At 48.7% G+C, this 19734-nt stretch overlaps 1 protein-coding gene across 1 annotated transcript in view; it reads left to right on the top strand.

Annotated features, from left to right (window-relative positions):
* Ccdc69 (coiled-coil domain containing 69) overlaps positions 1–14299 on the top strand; it is a 28342-nt gene extending 14043 nt beyond the window's left edge. The window contains exons 2-7 of the mRNA XM_059269338.1: positions 4397–4481; positions 8579–8652; positions 10656–10757; positions 11372–11491; positions 12788–12885; positions 13491–14299. Coding sequence (XP_059125321.1) covers positions 4397–4481; positions 8579–8652; positions 10656–10757; positions 11372–11491; positions 12788–12885; positions 13491–13572 — 561 coding nt within the window. The 3' untranslated portion in view covers positions 13573–14299. The remainder of the gene's footprint in view (positions 1–4396; positions 4482–8578; positions 8653–10655; positions 10758–11371; positions 11492–12787; positions 12886–13490) is intronic.
* Positions 14300–19734: the final 5435 nt, after the last annotated feature.

Here is a 19734-nt window from a genome sequence, read left to right as displayed (position 1 = left end):
TGCCATCACTGTTTCTTTACTGGTAGGTACCACTTGGCTCTTTGGTGTGCTACGAGATTCAGGGTTCATCACTGTTTCACCACAGGGAGGCACCACTTGTCTCTGAGCTGACACAAGCTGACTGGTCTCCACAGGGGCCGTCTGAGGAGTGCAGGGCCCAGGCTGAGAATCACCTGGAGTTTCTCTCTCGTCCTTCAGTGGTTCAGGGACGACCTTCTGGTGCTCTTCAGGTTCCTCAACTGTTCCAGAGTCGGAGAACATGGTGCCAAACTAGGTTTTCAGTTCTGGGAGCTTAAGTTCTTAAGAGCAGTCCAATATGAAGACAGACAGAGGCTAGGTGGTAGAGCCAACAGCTCTAGAGTGTGAGCTGGAGGCCAGGGCTTCAGACCTGCACAGGCTGTGATGGAGGATGGAGGTAGGTGACCTGGGAGAAAGGATAAATAAACTTTTTTTTTTTTTTTTTTGGTTTTTTTGAGACAGGGTTTCTCTGCGTAGCTTTGTGCCTTTCCTGGAACTCACTCTGTAGTCCAGGCTGGCCTCGAACTCACAGAGATCCGCCTGCCTCTGCCTCCTGAGTGCTGGGATTAAAGGCATGAGCCACCACCACCCAGCTAAATAAACTTTTTAATTAAAATTTTTCATTAAAAAAATGAAATTCAGTTTTTAAAAAAGAAAGGAACCTTTGGGATTGGTGAGATGGTTTGGGAGGGAAAGGTGTTTGCCTCCAAGACTGATGACCTCAGTTTGACCCTAAGGACTCACAGTAGAGAGAACTGACTCCCCAAAGTTGTCCTCTATTCTCCACACATGTACTGTGGTGTGTGCGTGTGTGTGCACATGTGCGCGCACGCTCATGCGCGCTCACACACACAAATACTAGTATTTAAAATAGAAAAAAAAAGGGGAGCCCATGATCTTGGGGCATTTGCTTTGGGGTACGTCGGCTGCCACCCCTAGAACACGCAGCCACTTTCACTAAGGGTAGTGGTGACAGGAGCCGGTCATTGGTGCTGATGGATTCGGTGCCCTTCTATGCCCACGGCATGGTTGAATTGAGTTGTTGAACTAATTCTAGAGGATGAATGGAGAAAGACCAGACACATCACCTCTGGCCCTACTGACTTCCTGCCAATCATTTACTGGTTGGTTCAAGACACTTAAGGTCTCTCAGTCTTTTTTTTTTTTTTTTTTTTTTTGGTTTTTTTCAAGACAGGGTTTCTCTGTGTAGCTTTGCGCCTTTCCTGAATCTCGCTCAGTAGACCAGGCTGGCCTCGAACTCACAGAGATCCTCCTGGCTCTGCCTCCCGAGTGCTGGAATTAAAGGCGTGCGCCACCACCGCCCGGCAAGGTCTCTCAATCTTAAGCAGGGGCCTGGCACTGTTGAAAGTCACAGCTGCTCCACCTAGCTCCTCACTGTGTAACCAATGATGATGCCACACAGTTGAAGGGGACATATAGTGAATGAGAAAGCTTCCATTTTAAGTTCCTTTGCCATGTAGGTATGATCACATCATTTAGTCTCTTCTGGCTGAGACGAAAGATCAGATGTTAAATACAACTACAGCTGAGTATGGTAGTATTCTCCCATAATCCAAGGATTTGGGAGGTGGAGGCAGGAGGATTATGAGTTCAAGGCTAGCCTGAGCTACATGAGACTGTATCTTAAAACAAACAAACAAACCAAAAAACCAAAAAAACAAGCACCGGGCTACAGAGTGACTTACCAGCTAAGAGAACTACTTTACCAGACGACCCAAGCATCCATAACTCAGGGCTTACAACGGTCTATAACTCCAGGTCCAGGGGACAAAATACCTTCTCCTAGCCCTAGGAGTGCCCATATGCATGTAACATATACACACATACATAGTCACACAAATGCATAAATAAAAATAAAACGAACAGGCTGAGCAGATGACTCAACAGATAAGGGCCTTGCCACTAAGGCTGATGGCCTGAGTTCAGTCCCTAGGACCCACACACAGTGAAGGGAGAGAACTGGCTGCCGCAGGTTGACCTCTGGCCTCCACACATGTGTGAGACACACACATGCCCACACTTGCTAAATAAAGCATTTTTGGGAGTGTAGCTCACTGGTAAGACACTTGCTTGGCATGCTGGGAGATACTTGGAAGTTTGAAAGTCCAGGATAGATAACAAGCATGAGATCATAGGCCTCCATGGCACCTCCGTGGCACAGAGGCTTGACAAATTATTTGGAAATAAAATATGCAGGAAGTTTTACGCAAGGACCAGGCTCTGTTAGTCAGGGGTCAAAGGTCACAGGACACGAGGAGAGTGTTATAGAAAATTCAGGCTAAAGCCAACTCAAGCAGCCACGGCCCATGGCTTCCTTTCTTCCTTCCCAGCTCAGTCATGAGCCCTTCCCATCTCTCTGCCTCAGTTTCCTCCCTCGATGTTGGAGCAGTGGGGGAAGCCTTAGGAAGATGTACGAGTGTTTTTTCACCATTATCCAACTGGCTGCCTTTAACTGTACATAGGAAACAAACTCAATCGGTCCTCACAATTCTGAAATGTTGAATCCCTGAAAATGAACCTGCATCGTTTGAAACTGTTCGCTTCACTACATGGGGGGGGGGGGGGTTCTGTTTGTTCTTGTTTCTTTGAGAGGGTCTCATGTACCCTGGGCTGGCCACAAGCCCACTCCGTAACCAAAATTGAACTGGAACTTCTAGACCTCCTGTCTCTACTGCCCCAGTGCTGGGGATTACAGGGAAATGTTGCCATGCCTGGCTTTAAATTGATGGCTTAAAAAATGTTTTCATCTGTGTGTGTCAGGGGCAGGTGGATAGACTCGCACGCATACGGGTGCCCACAGAGGCCAGAAGAGGGCATCAGGTGCCCCCTGGAATCAGGTTCTCTGGGAGAGCAGCCCATGCTTTCAACCATTTAGCCATCTCTCCAGGTTCCCAGGGTGGCTTTTTAAAAGACTTGTGGGAGCCGATGGGAAAGCATAGCATGTGGAGATGCTGTGGCCGAGGCTGAAAACTTGAGTTCAGCTCCCAGAGCCCAAGTGCTGGAGAGTGAGAACCGATTCCACAAGCTGCTCCCTGAACCACGGCTGGTGCATACCCACAGGGACGCATACAGAGGATGCAGCAGAGATGAGACCCTGTCTCAAACCAGGTGGAAGATGAGGACTGACCCTTCTGACCCCTACACACCCAGTGCATGCCCAGATTTTTTAAGATTTATTTTTATGTGAATTCATGCATGCGTGCTTGCATATGTGTGTGTGTGTATGTGTATGCATACGTGTGTGTGTGTGTGTGTGTGTGTGTGTGTGTGTGTGTGTGTGTAGGCCAGAAGGAGGGTGTCAGATGCCCTGGATCTGGAGATACAGGTGGTTGTGAGCTACCACTGTGAGTGCTGGGAACAGAACACAAGTCCTCTGGAAGAGCAGAGAGAACTCTTAGCCACTGAGCCATCTCTCCAGCCCCCCAAAGATTCTTTTAGAAAAGTTTCTATCGGGCTCTATTGGTTTAGGCAGACAAGCTTGAGGAAACCATGGACAAAGAGGATGCTGCCTCACCATCAGGAAGACAGGGACTTACGTCCTCTGGGAGCCCCGAATATAGTGGAAAGTTGTTTGCTTAGATGAACTTTCCAAAGCCTGCCTTTTCTGAGAGAGTGAGTCAGATGTGCACATCTGTGGGCCTGTAGTGTGTTTTGATAACACAGCTTTCCTGATGTTGCTGGCCCCACCCCTGACCTGCAGCATCCTTAACTGTGAAAGTTATTTGAATGATAGACACCAGTGCCTTGGGGGGGGGGGGGGAAAGGTGCTGCCCCCGGGGCACACAGGCTCTCCTGGGACAGCTGTGACAGAACTCTGTCATCTGAGCCCTGCCCCCAGAGTGCAGCGGGACTGCCACATCTCAGGTGTGGGACAGTGAGACTGGCTGTGAGAGGTCAACGTGAGAAAAGGGGGACTGCTGCTGTCCTCTGGTCTCTGTGGGCCTGTCTGGGGCAAGAAAGGGGACGCCAGAGATCAGGAACCTGACAGCATAAGGCAGAAATGAGCTGTACCCTTTAGAACTTGAAGCAGCGTAAAGGGGGGTTGCTCCATGTAGACCAGCAGAGGCCGGTCCTGCCCCGCCCCATGGAACATCTGCAGTAAATGACTCCCAAGACCCTTTCTACCTAGACAGTCCTCTGCTAACTTCCCTGAGCCTGAGGGTGACAGGACCTCTGGGGCCTGCTATGTCTCAGAGTGCTTCTGCCCTGCCTCATCATCTTTGCCATCAGTCAGAGAGGAGGTGGGGTGCCGATCACACCACTCCACATAGCCCCGGCTGCACGCAGTGAGCGATTGAGAGACAGTGTACGTCGTCAGCCCATCCTGTCTCACTCCGGGCCCCACTCTTCACTCTAGGTGGAAGAAACACAGACAGAACTCCTGGAGACACTGGACAATGAGGGAAGGATCCTGGATGGAAGGCGTGAGGAAGCTGGGCAAGGTGAGGACCGAGAGGCCACAGGAGGCTCCTCAGGGGGCCCTCGGCCTCAGAGGGGTGAGGGGACTTTCCTCTTGGGGGCGTGTCTTTAACGTGCTTTGCTTTCCTTTATTTGAGCATCCTCCCCACCACACCCATTTTTCTTTCATTTTGAAAGCCTCTACAGGAAGTCTGCCCACCTCAGGTGGGTGTAGCAGTACACGCCTATAATCCCAGCAGTTGGGAGATGGAGGCAACAGGTGGGTCAGGAATCCAAGGCAAGCCTCTGCCTCTCACAAAGTGGAGATCAGCTTGGGCTATTTTCAACCATGTCCCAAAAAGGGAGGGGTCACGGTCTAGAAAACCCAGACAAACGAAATCACTCTTTTTATATAGCCACCTTCCATCCCTACAATGACGACTCCTAAAATTTACAGATAAGATGGGCCTAGGGAGATGGTTCTGTACATAAAAATGTGTGTGGCACAAGTGTGAGGACCTGAGTTCAGATCCCCAGAACTCATGTAAAGAGGGATCACTGGGTGCATCTGTCATCCCTGCTCTCATGGCGAGACGGGAGGTGGAGACAGGAGAATCCCCAGAATCTCACAGTCCAGCTAACCTAATGTCTGCAGCGGCAAACAAGATCAGCATCTGAGGTTCCCCTCTGACCTCTGCTTAGACCACAGACACACACAGATAGAGAAGAAATCATGGCTAGGACAGTTGCGGGTGTGCCTCACGGCTCGCAATCCATCACACACAAAGCTAAAGGTAAGAGGACCACTGTGTGTTTGAGGCCAGTCTGGGCAACAGAGTGAGTTAAAAGCCAACTGAGATGCACGGCCAAAGCCTGTCTCAAAAAATTAAGCAAAGGTTGGAGGGATGGCTCAGCAGTTGAGAGTATGTGCTGCTCTTCTGGAGGATCTGAGTCTAGTTCCCAGCATGCGCAACTAAGAACTTACAACCGCCTGAACTCCAGTCCCAACGGAACAAATCCGCTCTTCCAGCTTCCACAGGTACTACGGTCATGTCATACACCCCACACAGACAGACAGATAGACAGACACACACACATACACACACACTAAAAATTAAATACTGCTTTTATAATTGAATCAGTTTTTGTCAATTCTTAGTTTTTAAATAATTTAGAACTGAAATGACTAAGTCCATGTATATTTATTTTTTCAGATTAGCAAATCACACCTCCAATATCGGTATGTATGACACTGGTGATGTTTAGTGCATTCACAATGTATGCAGTCATTACTACCAGTCAGTTCCAGAATATTCTCCTCACCCCAAAAAGAAACACCCAGCAGTAGTCACTCTGTCTTCCCAGCAGCCTCTGGCAACTGCTAATCTGCTCCCTGATTTCATGGTATCAGATAGCCTGGCTTACTTCACCCGGCAAGATGCCTCCATGTTACAACATCATCAGGACTCCAGCTCTTTTTTATGGCTGAGTAATACTCCACTGAATAGACATACCATACTTTGTTTACTTATTCATCATGGATATCCAAGCTGTCTCCGCCTCTGGCCACTGGGAATGGTGCCATTAGCCCAAGAACTCACTTGGATGGGTGTTTCCATGTCACCTCACTTTACATGTAGGAGGAGAATATGGTATTTCTATACTTCACCTTTTGGGAAACTCCCAAACTCTTTTCCACAGCAGTTGTCCTACTTCCTTCTCCTCCCAGCGAGGTCTGAGGGCCCCAGTGGCTCCACAGCCCTGTCCATGTGTATCATTTGTCCCTCGCTGTCATCATTGTGGTGAGCACAGGGTGGCATTTCATTGAGGGTGTTGGTTTGGGTTTTTGTTTGTTGTACTGTTATTGTTTGAGACATAAGCTCACTGTGTAACCCTGGACAGCCTGGAACTTACTAGTAGCCCAGCCTGGCTTCCAGCTTGCAGTGGTCCTCCTGCCTCAGCCTCCTGAGGGTTGAAATTAAAGGCATGTGCCACTACAACCAGCCAATCTGTTTACTCTTGAGACTGAATGTCACAAAGCCAACTAGCCTGGGCTCAGCCTCCCACGTACTGAGGTCACAGGGATGTGGCACCACAGAGGTGTGACACCACGACTAGTGTATTGGGCTTTTGAGCTTCATTTCCCTACCCACCAACTGGTTGACAACTTTTTGTGTATTGTTGGCATTTGTATAGCTACTTTGGGAAAGTTATGTATGTTTTAACAACATTGAAATTGACTCGTGACCCTTCTCCAGATTTACTTCTTTTTTGGTTTTGTTATGTTTTGTTCTGTTCAAGACAGGGTCTCACTGTGTAGCTCTGGCTGTCCTGAAACTCACTTTGTAGACCAGGCTGGCCTTGAACTCACAGAAATCTGCCTGTCACTGCCCCCCAAATGCTGGGATTAAAGGCGTGCTCCACCACACCTGGCTCCAAAATCACTTCTTTTATAAGCCATTGTAATCATATGGAATTCATGTGCAAGTTTTATATCCTGTGTGTGTGTGTGTGTGTGTGTGTGTGTGTGTGTGTGTGTGCGCGCGCGCGCGCGTTACGTAGTCATATGTGTGTAGTACCTTCAGAAGCCAGAAGAGGGTGTCATATTTCCTGCAGCTAGAGTTACAGGTGATTATGAGCTGTGGTATGTGGGTGCTGGGCACTGAACTCTGGTCCTCTGTAAGAGCAGCAAGTGCTCCTGACCCTGAGCCTCTCTCCGGCCCTTGTTCTTTTCATTTAACACTGTATCAAGCATGTTCCCAAGTACAGCTACAAAAAGGAAGGCTGACGCAGGCCAGGTTCCAGGCTTATGCCTGTAATTCCACATTCAGGAGGCTGAAGCAGAAGGATGGTGGAATCTGAGGCCAGCCTGGGCTACAAGGTGAGGCCCTGTCTCATAAAAAACAAAGCAAGTCTAGACCATAACACACGAGGGTTTGTTTGCTTCTTGAGAGTCTAGCATCTGGATTTGGTTCTTCAAAGCAATTCTTTCATGAAGATTTGCCTCTCCATTGGCATTCAATCCTTCTTCCATTCCTAGTAACACAGTGACTAGGACAGAGGGCCGAACAACTTTCAAACTCTTGAAACATTGAGAGTGGTGCAGAGTGTCTGGCAATAGAGTTAGAACCCCTGGAAGACAGACTAACATCAAGCACACTCCCTCACAAGCCTGAATTATTCTGCCTACATGGCTACATGGGAAAACTTTGCCCTGTGGGCATTGGTTTAATCATATTTAGTAAAATAAATACATAGATGCAAAGTAGCCCACTATGGAGCCCAGCAGGGAATGCCTATGGGGGAATCTTCCCAGTAGTCAAAATTCTATTTTTTTTAATAATTTTTATTTCATGTGCATTCATATTTTTTCTGAATGTATGTCTGTGTGAGGTCTCTGATCCCCTTGAAACTGGCGTTACATGCAATTATGCCATGCCATGTGGGTGCTGGGAATTGAACCTGGGTCCTCTGGAAGAGCAGCCAGTGCTCTTGACCACCGAGTCATCTCTCCAGCCCCTTTAAAGTACATTGCATTTTGTGTGTGTGTGTGTGTGTGTGTGTGTGTGTGTGTGTTTGTGCATGTGTGATGTGTATGGGTGCGCACATACCACAACACGTGTGGAGGTCAGAGGACAACCTACGAGAGTCAGTTCTCTCCTTCTGCTACATGGGTCTTAGAGATTGAACTCAGATCACCATAGAGTGACCCTAAGCAAACAAACATTTATTTGCTATTTTTGTTGCTGGTGGTGGTGGTTGTCATCGTTTAGGCTACACAGGGTTTCACTATGTAGCCCTTGCTGGCCTGGAACTTACTATGTAGAATAGACCAGGCTGGCCTGGAACTCACTGAGAACCATCTGCCTCAGCTTCCCAAGTACTGGGATTAAAGGTGTGTGCCACCACCCTCTGGCAAGGTTCCCTCTTCTTAAGTGACTCTGGGTTGTATCCAGTTGACGATATACTCTAGCCAGCACAGCGCCTGAGCCAGCCTGGGAAAGAGAAAGATTAAGAAGGCCATTGCTCAGCTCCTGGGTCCAGTGGGCCCTGGAGTGATAATCAGAACCTTCTAGACCTCAGGAGCTTGACAGGTTTTGTGAAAAGTGTTTGAGTTTATAGTGATCTCCTTTCTTCACAGCCTTGCAGACATCATGTGCACAGGAGAAAGACACTTCCAGTGTCTCCATCCAAGAAGCCAAAGCCCCATTGCAGGTGAGAAGGGCCTGGCCATCTGGATGTGGGTAGTGGGGGAATGGTAAGGAAGCCACATGGAGCCCCGAAGCAGCCCAAAATGGTGCCAGTAGGTTAAGGAGGAATTTTGCTTTCCATGCATCCTGGCTCTTTGATGTGGTGACCAGATAGTTGGTCAAGGGGACTTGGCATGCTTTCAGGGCTGGCCTCCTTTCCTACGGAGTTACCTGTTTTGTGTTTTTCTGAAGGGGGTAATTGATGTATTATTATGATATTTTATGTGGATATTTTTGCCTGTGTGTATGTCTATGTGCCACTTGTACATCTGATGCCCTCAGAGGCCAGAAGAGGTTGTTGAATACCCTGGAAAGAGCTATAGACAGTTGTGAGCCATCACGTGAGTGCTGGGAACTGAACTCAGATCCTCTAGAAGAGGAGGTAGCACTCTTAACCACTGAGCCATATCTCTGGCCCATCAGCTTTCTTAATTGTAGCTGGACACAACCTAGCACAGCCTGGGAAGACAGCTTCAATGAGGAATTGTCTGCGTTGGGTTGGCCTGGGAGGTATTGCCTCAATGATACTAACTGATGTGGGAAGACCCAGCCCGATGTGGGCATCACCCAACACCCAGGGCATTCAGAGGGTCCTGAACTATGTAAGGGTGAAGAAATCAAGCCAGCACCATCGAACAAGCAGGTGAGCAAGCATACATTAACGTCGCTGTTTTTCTGTTTGGGGTGTTTTGGTTTTTAACTGTGAATGTGCTGGGACTCGCTGTCTGAAGTTCCTGCCTTGACTTCCCCACAGTGATAGACAGTAACCTGGAATTTTAAGCTGAAATGAACCCTCTTCGCCTCTACATTGTTTTGTGTTGGGGTGTTTATTAGATAGCAACAGAAATGAAAGTGGAGCATTTCCCAAGGACTGTCAGGAGGATCTTGGGGATGGCATGGACTGTAGAGTGGAGCTGATGTCCTGAGGCCCAGGACTGTGATGTCATGAAAGCAGACGCTCAGAGAGACTCCCAGAGGGATGAGGTCTAAGCCTGGAAGATGCTTAGGATCCCTCAGCGAAGGGAAGCCCTCGGTAGCATCAAGCAACTTGCTCAAGAGCGTGGAGGAAGGGAAGAAAACAGGACGTCTAAAAAAGTCCAGAACTCTGGCGTAGAGAGGCCAGGGGGAGGCAAGGGCCACAGGGTGGGACTGAGCCCGAGAGCATAGGAAGAGGTTGGCCTCTGCCACAAAAGGGCATGGCTGAGGAGATCTCTGTCACGGGAAAGGTACAGAGAACCTGCCCTGAGATTGGGCAGGTGTGATGTGATGTTGAGCCCCTGCATAGACAGAAGTGGAGGATAAAAGCCCGGTAGAGCCCAGCATGGCTGAGCTTTGAATGTAGGTTGACATTGGTCTTAAATAACCAGGACATCATCCCAAGAGTTTAGGGATCAGTATCAGTTAACTTTTCTCACTACTATGACCAAATACCTGACAAGAAGCAACTGAGGGAAGGAAGAGTTCACGTTGGCTAATGGCTTGAATCATTCCATCGTGGTAGGAAGGCGTGGTGGCGGGAGCTGAGGTGGCTGGTCACGTTGCACCCGTGGTCAGGAATCAGAGAAGTGATGAACATGGGCACTCAGCTCACTCTGTCCTTTCTATTCAGTTCAGGACCCCAGCCTATGGCACGGCGTCACCTAGATCCCAAGTGGCTCTTCTCACCTCAGAGAACCTGATCTAGGAACATTCTCGCAGGCATGCCCAGAGGTTTTTCTCCTGGGTGATTCTAGATCCTGCCAAGTTATCAATCAATACTGACCATCATAAGAGTCATGAAAGGCTATAGAGTGACAGGTAGAGCTGGGGTGTTTCAAGCCCTAGTGGCAGTGGATTCAGCCTGCTCTGCTGAGTGGTGTATGGCACAGGCCAGGATCACACTGAAGAACCCCAGTCCTTCTCTTTTAATTGACATGAAGAGAATCACCTTGACAAGCCAAGCTCTTTACTTCCTGCTCCCTTCTCCAGAACTCCTGCGCAATGCCAGTCTCATCACAGGAGGCCGTCCCGGCCCAGACGAATGAGGTGGAAGGGTCCATCCTTAGCCGACTCTATAAGAACCACATCCAGGTGCGTACAGAACACAGGCAGGCCTTTATCCTTGGCACTGTGGGAAGGCTATGGGTAGGCAACGGTAGTGGGCAAGACTCAAAGCTGACACATTCCCCTTCACAAGAGCCCGGCAGCAAGAGGGTCCTCAGTTCACACCGAGAGAGGCAGACAGATGGTGGAGCACACAGCTCTATGGGTGCAGAGGGAACTTGGGGCGACTAGCCAGCCTGACACAAGATAGTACATCAGCCTACTGAAGTACAGCTGTGTGCCCACCAGACGCATGCCTCAAAGAGTGCCCCTAGCCGGGCGGTGGTGGCGCATGCCTTTAATCCCAGCACTTGGGAGGCAGAGCCAGGCTGATCTCTGTGAGTTCGAGGCCAGCCTGGTCCACCAAGTGAGTTCCAGGAAAGGCGCAAAGCTATACAGAGAAACCCTGTCTCGAAAAACCAAAAAAAAAAAAAAAAAAAAAAAGAGTGCCCCTGGGAGGAGATAAGAGAAATGCAACCTTGGCTGTGAAAGGGGGATCACACAAGCCCAATGCCGTGAGCTGCTGGCAGGGTGGGGAGCGGGGGAGACCCATGTCCCTTGCCACCTGCTGGTTGATGGGGTGCCTCTGCGTCCTTCTCTAGGATTATGGCAGCCCTGGACCATTCTGGGAGCAAGAGCTGGAGAGTTTGCACCATGTTATTGAGATGAAGAATGAGCGGATTCATGAGCTAGAGAAGCAGCTGCTCCTCCTGGAGATGCTGGTCAGTGCTGGGCGGGCAGCAGGCCACCACTTTCAGGGCATTTTTAGTTCCAGCGTATCCCATACCCCGCCTCTCATCCCCCAACTTGCCCCTGACAGCTCGGCTCTGCTGTTCCTGCCGGGAGTCTGGTCTAGGTCAGGCAGCGGCTTCTTGTCACCTGACTCCTGTCTTTTCTCAGGCCCTCAGGTTGCTGTAACTAGGGCAGCAGTGGGGCCCCGGCAGCCCCTGCTCCTCAGAAGGGATTGCAGCTGTCACACTGCAGGCAGGGCCTGAGGAAAGAGGTGAGGCCCACAGGCCAGGCAGGCAGAGGAGGCTAGCCTCAACGGAGGTGGAGCTGGGGAACTGCAGTCCTTTGAAGGCCTGAGGCCTCAGAACCCTGAGACAATCTCACCCTCGAGTTCCATCAGTTTTTGCGATTGGTCTGTTTGGGTTTTTATTAGATGGATGTACTTTGTGTACCTATGGGTGGGTGGGCATATGCCATGGCATGCATAGGGAAGAGGTCAGATGACAACTTACGGGAGTGAATTCTCTCCTTTCACCATGGGGCTTGCTGGGATTGAACTCAGGTTGTCCAGCATGGCAAAAAACACCCTTTATACTCTAAGCCATTTTTTTTAAACCATTTATTTATTTATTTATTTATTTATTTATTTATTTATTTATTTATTTATTTATTTATTTTGTACACAGCACTCTGCCTGCATGTATTATGTCTGTATGCCAGAAGAGAGCACCAGATCACTGTAGATAATCATGAGCCACCACGTGACGTGGTTGCTGGGAATTGAACTCAGGACCTCTGGAAGAGCAGCCTATGCTCCTAACCTCTGAGCTATCTCTCTAGCCCCCAACCTTTTATTTTTAAGATTTATTTTTGTGTGAGAGTGTTTTGCCTACATGTATGCATGTGCACCACATGTATGCAGTGCCCTCAGGGGCCAAAAGAGGGTTTTGAATCCCCTGGAAGAGTTACAGAAAATTATGAGAAGCCATGTGGGCACTGGAAATCAAACCTGGGTCCTTGGTATTGAGCAGCCAGTGCTCTTAACCACTGAGCCGTCTCTCCAGGCCTGACTGAACCATCTTCCCAGCACTGTTTTTGGTTTTAACACTCTCCAATAGCAGAAGTCAAGTCGACGGTCCACCTTAACTCTGACCTTGTGTCCGGTTTGCGTCTCGCTCCATAAAGTGACATGCTAGTCTAGAAAGAAGCAGTGTCCAGGGGAGAGGTGACGGGCCCACTGTGCCAAGTGAGTGAGACAGCTTCCCAAGCTCCTTTTCGGTTTGTTGCAGAAAGAAAAAAATCTGATATTAGCACTGAAAAACACCACCCTGCGGCAGGAGGTTGAGGACCTACGCTTCCAAGCTGGGAACAGGTTGACGGTGACAAGGTAGCCATCCCCCTTTCCCCGACTCCCGACCTAACACCAGAACGTCCAGCTGGGAGGGACCCAGAAGAGCCTGGGGACTGGATGGACAAGTGGGCCCAGGACCTGTCTTGGGAACATGACTCCTCTTTCCCTGGGAGTTAGGAAGCCCAGTTTCTCAACATGAGAAAGAGGAAACAGGAAACAATCCACCTGGGCAGGCATGCGTGGAGCGAATCAGTCCTGAGGCTTTGTGAGTGAGCGACATTGTCCCACGTCATGGGCAGTTGAATACGTGACATATTTTCTGGTAGAATCTTCCTCCGGATCCTAAGAGCTAGGTCCTGTTATCCCCGTTTGCTGATGAGGAAACTGAAACTCTGTGTCACCTAAGGTGACCCAGCCTGGTGTGAGGCTCGGCCTGGAGACACCCAGAGCTCCACCTGTGAGGATTTAGTACTTGGTCAACACTAGAATCGCCCCTCACATACAGGCAGGTGGGGGGGGGGAGGGTTGGGGGAACACCTTGGAGAGCGCTGATAACCTCCGCCCCTCAGGAATGATTCGGGGAGGGGGGAATGGGTTGGTTCAAGCTCCCTCAAGCAACCCCTGCTCTATCTACACCACAGGCAGTTCCACAAAGATCTGCTTCAGGACCTCGAAAAGGAGTCACGGAACGGCCACTGCTGCAGCAGACGGAGGAGCCACTGAGACTATTCTTTCCTACCCTGCCCTCTGCTGCACCTCAGAGGCCTCTGTCCTCACCATACAGACACAGGGCCTGGGCCCACCATGGCTCCCAGACTCACCACTCCCTCCACAGTCTGTAGAGCAGAGGACAAGACTCCATTCTTCTCCCAGGATGGACCAGATGGGCAGGAGGAGATGTGTATAGGCCACAACACTGTGGTGGAGCTTCGGCCACCAGGATCACCCAAGAAGTGCCTTCCCTTAGTTGGCCCAAGGAACAAGCAAGTAGAGTTACCCCTCCCACCCCCGTCCTCACAAGGGCGTTCAAGACTTCTCCCGAGGCAGCTGGTGCCATTTTGACCTTCTGACAAAGAGGGGGAAGACCCCCCCCTCCCAGATCATCAGCTTTGCTGACAATTCACTGAACCATCAAGTTCTTATTACCACGCCCATAATTCTCACTCCGAGAAAAACTGTAAGAGACACCATCCAAGAAAAATGAATACAGCATTGTTTTTGTTGAGATGGGGGGTCTCACCACCATGTAGCCTAACCTTGAACTCGGAACCACCATGCCTCAGCCTCCTGCATGCTGGGAACACAGGCATGTGCCGCCTCATCCAGCCAGATAAAGAGTTGAATTTGCTGTAGTGCTAAGCACTGTGAATATTTTTAAGCATATTTATCTAAGGTCTTAATGTGAAAGTGAAATCTTTTTGTTAAAAATAAAACTATATTTTCATGTTCTTTGCAGGGAGGATACATTTCATTTTGTGTTGTCTTAGTTACTTTTCTGTTGCTGTGGTAAAAAATTCCCTGACAAAAGCAACTTCAGGGTAGAAGGGCTTATTTCGACTTAGGGTTCTAGTGGGATCGAGTTCATCATGGTGGCAGGAACCTGAGGCCTGCCTGTCACTTGGCATCAGCAGTCAGGAAGGAGGGCAAGTATATTCAGCGTGAAGGCCCACCCCCAGGGACATACTCCCTCCAGGGAAGAAGTGACCTAGAGGTTCCAAAAGCTTCCTAAACAGTGCCACCACCCGGGGACCATGTGTTCAAAACATGTGAACCTGTGGGAGGCACGTCGTATTGAAACCACATTTGTCAGGAGATGCTAATCTTCTTACATGGTATGTTTTCAGAAGGTTTGTCTCACGATTACTTCAGTGTAGGGCAGTGGTTCGGGACCCCTTTGGGGGTCCTATATCAGATATCCTGCAGATCAGATACTTACGATGCAATTCATAACAGTAGCAAAATGACAGCTATGAAGTAGCAATGAATGTAATATTGTGGTTGATGGTCACCACAACATGAGGAAGGATATTAAAGCGTCGCAGCATTAGGAAGGGTGAGAACCACTGGTACAGCGTCTTTAGATAGTTTCGCATTCTAAGCTGCCCTAAAACAATTCTAACTGAAATATCTTATGTACCCATCTTTACACAGATCATGTTCTTATACTGAATTTGTCAGAAGGGTCACCTCTGCTGGACTGCAGAAGGGGTCTTGCACACTTTTTAAAACATGTTTATTTTCATGTATGTATGTGTGCCTCCGTACGCAGGTGCCAGCAGAGGCCAGACCTGGGTGTCAGATCCCCTGGAGCTGGAGTCAAACATGATTGTGAGTCCCTTGACCTGGGTGCTGAGATCTGAACTCAGATCCTTCGGAAGAGCAACAAATGCTTCTAATCGCTGAGTCACGTCTCCAGTCTCTTTACAAAAAAAATTAATAATCCTGTGTTTGTGTGTGTGTGTGTGTGTTTGCGTGCGTGTGCGCTGGTGCAGATGTGTGCATGCCTATGGAGACTGTTGCTGGAAACAGCAGGATCTGAGCAGAGACGTCGCCAGAGAACTGGGGCATGGGAGGGAAGAGGCCTTGTGGGAAACACCAACCAAATCTCCAGTCCTAACTTCTCCAGGATGCCAAGTAAAGTTCCTTCCGGGGTCTCCCTGCCGTGAAGCATGGCATGGAGCCGTTCAGAGCCCTGGTCAGAAAAGAAACAGGGATATAGGCCAGAAAGGAGGAACTGGGAGGGAGCACTGGGGTCACAGAAGGGTCATGGGGAGCGGCTAGGACAAAAATAAGTGAGTGTAGCTGTTGGCGGAGGTGAGGCTTATGGGGCTGTTACTGCCTCTACATATTTTTTTTCAAATTATTTGATTACTTTATGGGGTGTGTGTGTGTGTGTGTGTGTGTGTGTGTGTGTGTGTGTGTGTGTCTGCCTAGTGCCCTTGATGGTTGTGAGCCAACATGTGGGTGCTGGAAATCAAACTTAGGTCCTCTGGAAGAGCAGCTAGTGTGCACTTAACTGCTGGGCCATCTCTCCAGCCCCTGTGCATACTTTTTGAGGGAAGAAAGACTTTAACTTTGTTGTTGTTTGTTTCGTTGAGACAGGATCTCATTCAGTCCGAGCTGGCCTCAAACTCACGATGTGGCCCAGAGAAGCCTTCTACTTCTGAGCCTCCTTCTCCTGAGAGCCGGCATCACAGGTGTGTGCTACTACCTGACTAACGTTTTCAAGTGTGCGTGCGTGCATGCGTGCACACGAGTGTACTTGAGTAGGTGTACTTGCAGGTGCCCATAGAGGTCAGAAGAGGGCATTGAATCTCCTGAAGTTGCAGAGGTCAGAAGAGGGCATTGGATCTCCTGAAGCTGGAGTTGAGGTAATTCTGAGTTTCCCAATATGGCTGCTGGGAACAGAACTCCAGCCCTTCTGACAGAGCCGGAAGTGCTGTGAGCTGCTGAGCCATCTCTTCAATCCCCCTGACTAACTTTTTTTTTTTTTTTTTTTTTTTTGACACAGAGTTTCACTATGTAGCCTTGGCCAGCCTGGCACTCACTATGGCCTCAAACTCACAGAGCTCTGCTTGCCTCTACCTCCTGAGTGTTGAGATTAAAGTCATGACTCCCCCTCCCCCCACCCAATGTAATGTTTTTAAATGAAGGGAAAATAGGATTTGGGGACAAGAAACCTGAAACAGGTGTTTCGGTGTCCATACATGACGTCTTGGAGCATGGCCACATGAACTGTCTCCGGTTGTGTCTGCACTACAGCGGGAAGCTTGACTTGTCCGGTCTAAAATACTGACTGGCCAGCTTTACACAGAAAGTGTGCTGACACTGACCTTTGCTCTCAACATTGATGTCCCTAAAAGCATGTTCACTTAAGTGACATAGAAAGAACCCTCTCAAAGAGCAAATCACACAGATAAAAATAATTACAGAAAAACCTTAAATACTAAGACTGGGATGTAGAGCTTACCTGGTACACACAAAGGCCAAGGTTTAATCCCAGCACCACATAGACCCAGTGAGATAGGACAAAACTGTAATCTCAAAGGGCTGGAGAGATGGCTCAGAGGTTAAGAGCACTGACTGCTCTTCCAGAGGTCCCGAGTTCAATTCCCAGCACCCACATGGTGGCTCACAACCATCTGTAATGAGATCTGGTGCCCTCTTCGGTGTACATAATAAATAAATAAATCTTAAAAAAAAAAAAAACTGTAATCTCAAGCACTAAGAAGGTGGAGTGGAGGCAGGAGAATCAGAAGTTCAAGGTCACCCTCGATTACATAATGAGTTTAAGGCCACCCTGGATGCCATGAAACTTCATCTCAAACAAAAGGGGGGTGGGCATATAACATGGTTCAAAGAATTCATTTCTTCTTCTTCTTCTTCTTCTTCTTCTTCTTCTTCTTCTTCTTCTTCTTCTTCTTTTTCTTTTTTTTGTTTTGTTTTTCGACACAGGATTTCTCTGTGTAGTTTTTGTGCCTGTCCAGGATCTCGCTCTGTAGACCAGGCTGTCCTCAAACTCACAGAGATCCGCCTGGCTCTGCCTCCCAACTGCTGGAACTAAAGGCGTGGGCCACCGCCGCCAGCTATTTTTTTCTTCTTACAATGTTACATTTTGCATATTTTAATGTTTTGGGTTTGGGCTTTTTGTTTTCAGATTTAGATGTTTGCTTCCCTGCACCTAAGGATGGCTTGTCCCTGGAAAATCCCTCCAGGGTTCTGGGGAGACAGCATTCTCTGCAGAGCATGGCAAGCAGCCTGGTGAAGAACGGCCTCAGCAAGAGGAGCGTGGGCCTCGCTGCTTGCTCTGCCCCCTGCTGGCTGACCTTGCCTAGCCCAGGCCCGGGATCCTTATCTGTTTAAGGAAGGTTTTGGCCTCCCCAGGCCCTCTGGTTCTTCAATGGCTGATTCCCCCAGGGTTGAAAGAAGCTTTGAAGAGCAGCGGTTTAACTACTTGCCTCAGACTCAACAGTCTCAAAGGAGGTGCTAAGATCTGTACAGACTACAAGGTCTAGCTGGGAGTTTCCAGGGGATAAGCCTCACACAGGTAGTGTTCATGTCTCCCAGATATCCAGCATGTGAGATCTGCTCAAGGCCCTGGGGAGTGAGCCTCTATGTCCTTGAGTGTGTTATAGATCCTAAGTCTAGCCTGTGGGCCATTGAGGGCTCTCAGAGCGCCTATTCCTCTCTATCCCACTATACTTTTCACAGTGTACAACTGTCTAAGGACCTGTGTGATTACTTCAGAACCGTTTGCCCCTAGTCCTTCGGGGGTGAGCATGTACCCCTCAAAGCTGGACCAGGCCTGGATTACTCATACTTGATTCCCAGAGCCTTAGATACATATTGGTTAATTGATGGATGGTTGAGTGGGTGGGTAGATGAGTGAGCAGATGAGTGAGTAGATGAATGAGTGGATAGATGGATGGCAAATGGCTGGATTGGGGGTTAGATGGGTGAGTGGGTAGATGGGTAAGTTGATGAATGGATGGATCAATGTATAGATAGGTGGATATGTAGATGGATGGATAGAATTGGTGAATGGCTAGATATAAGGATAGATGAGTGAGTATATTTATGAATGGATGGATGGATGGATGGATGGATGAATGGATGGATGGATGGATGGATGGATGGATGGGTGGATGGATGGATGGATAGATGAGTGCCCCAGAGTGGTTTTCACAGCAGGGACATAGCCTTATCTTCTTTTATAATCCAAAGATTCCCAAAGAGACAAAGGATAAATGAGGTCAAAAGGTCAGGACACAAGTGGTCCAGGCTACATTTATGAAATTGGAAAAGTCACTCCCTTCCTGGTGTCTAGTCTGGGGTAAGTCACGGGGTGGGGAATATGTGTCTGGAATAGACAGCCTTAGAAATAAACCGTCTTGGAATATTCAAGTTCTAGAGATCATACCATCAGTTAGTTTTCATTTGCCGTGTATTTACTGAGTACATCAAGAATGAAATCATGGCGGGTGTGGTAGCACACACCTTCATTCCCAGCATCCAGGAAGGAAAGGCAGGTAGATTTCCATGAGTTGGAGGCCAGCCTGGTCTACATAGTGACTTCTAGGCAAGCCAGGGCTACATGGCAAAACCTTGTTTCAAAAGCAGACAAAACCAACAATAAGGAATGGATCATGAAGAAAGCAGCCATTAATGATAAGAGATAGTCAGGCAAGCTACATACTGGCTTAGAAGAACTTCTGGTTTTTTGTAACGTTGTGTGTGTGTGTGTGTGTGTGTGTGTGTGTGTGTGTGTGTGTGTGTGTACTCCAGAGAACAACCTTGAGTATCATCCTCAGGATTGCCATCCAGTGCCATTGAGACAGGATCTCTTGTTGGCCTGAAGCTCACAGTTAGGCTAGACTAGCTGGCCATCCAGCCCTAGGGATCCTCCCATTTCTGCCTCTTCTGCCCTGGGATTATAGGCACATGCCGCTGCATCTGGATTTTATGGATTCTGAGGATTGAGCTGAAGTCCTCATGCTTCCAAGGCAAGTACATTATCCACCAGGCTGACCCCCAGCCTAGAAGAACTATCACCCCATGCACAGGACATTTTAAGGAGATATGATCTTTCACTAGACCCTAGAGTGTGTTGTGGTATCTCGGAATCCCAGAGAGGGGATCTCAGAATCATAGAATCTTAAGAGATTCTCCAAGGAGTAAATGAAACCTTAGAATGTTAAAAATGCCAGCCTTGACACAGGAAAACAAGACAGAACTCATCCCATTCTCCTACTACATAGACACACAGGTAAAGTCAAAGAGCCCTGCAGAACTCTCAGCTCCCCATTATGAAGAGACCAGACCTCTACTCATTCAATAAGCCAAAACGGCCATACACCGAGGTTTGCTGGGGCCCACCTGCAGTCC

Source organism: Peromyscus eremicus, chromosome 8a, assembly GCF_949786415.1.
Source record: "Peromyscus eremicus chromosome 8a, PerEre_H2_v1, whole genome shotgun sequence".
Lineage (NCBI taxonomy): Eukaryota > Metazoa > Chordata > Mammalia > Rodentia > Cricetidae > Peromyscus > Peromyscus eremicus.
This window is presented reverse-complemented; position numbering and strand designations above follow the sequence as displayed.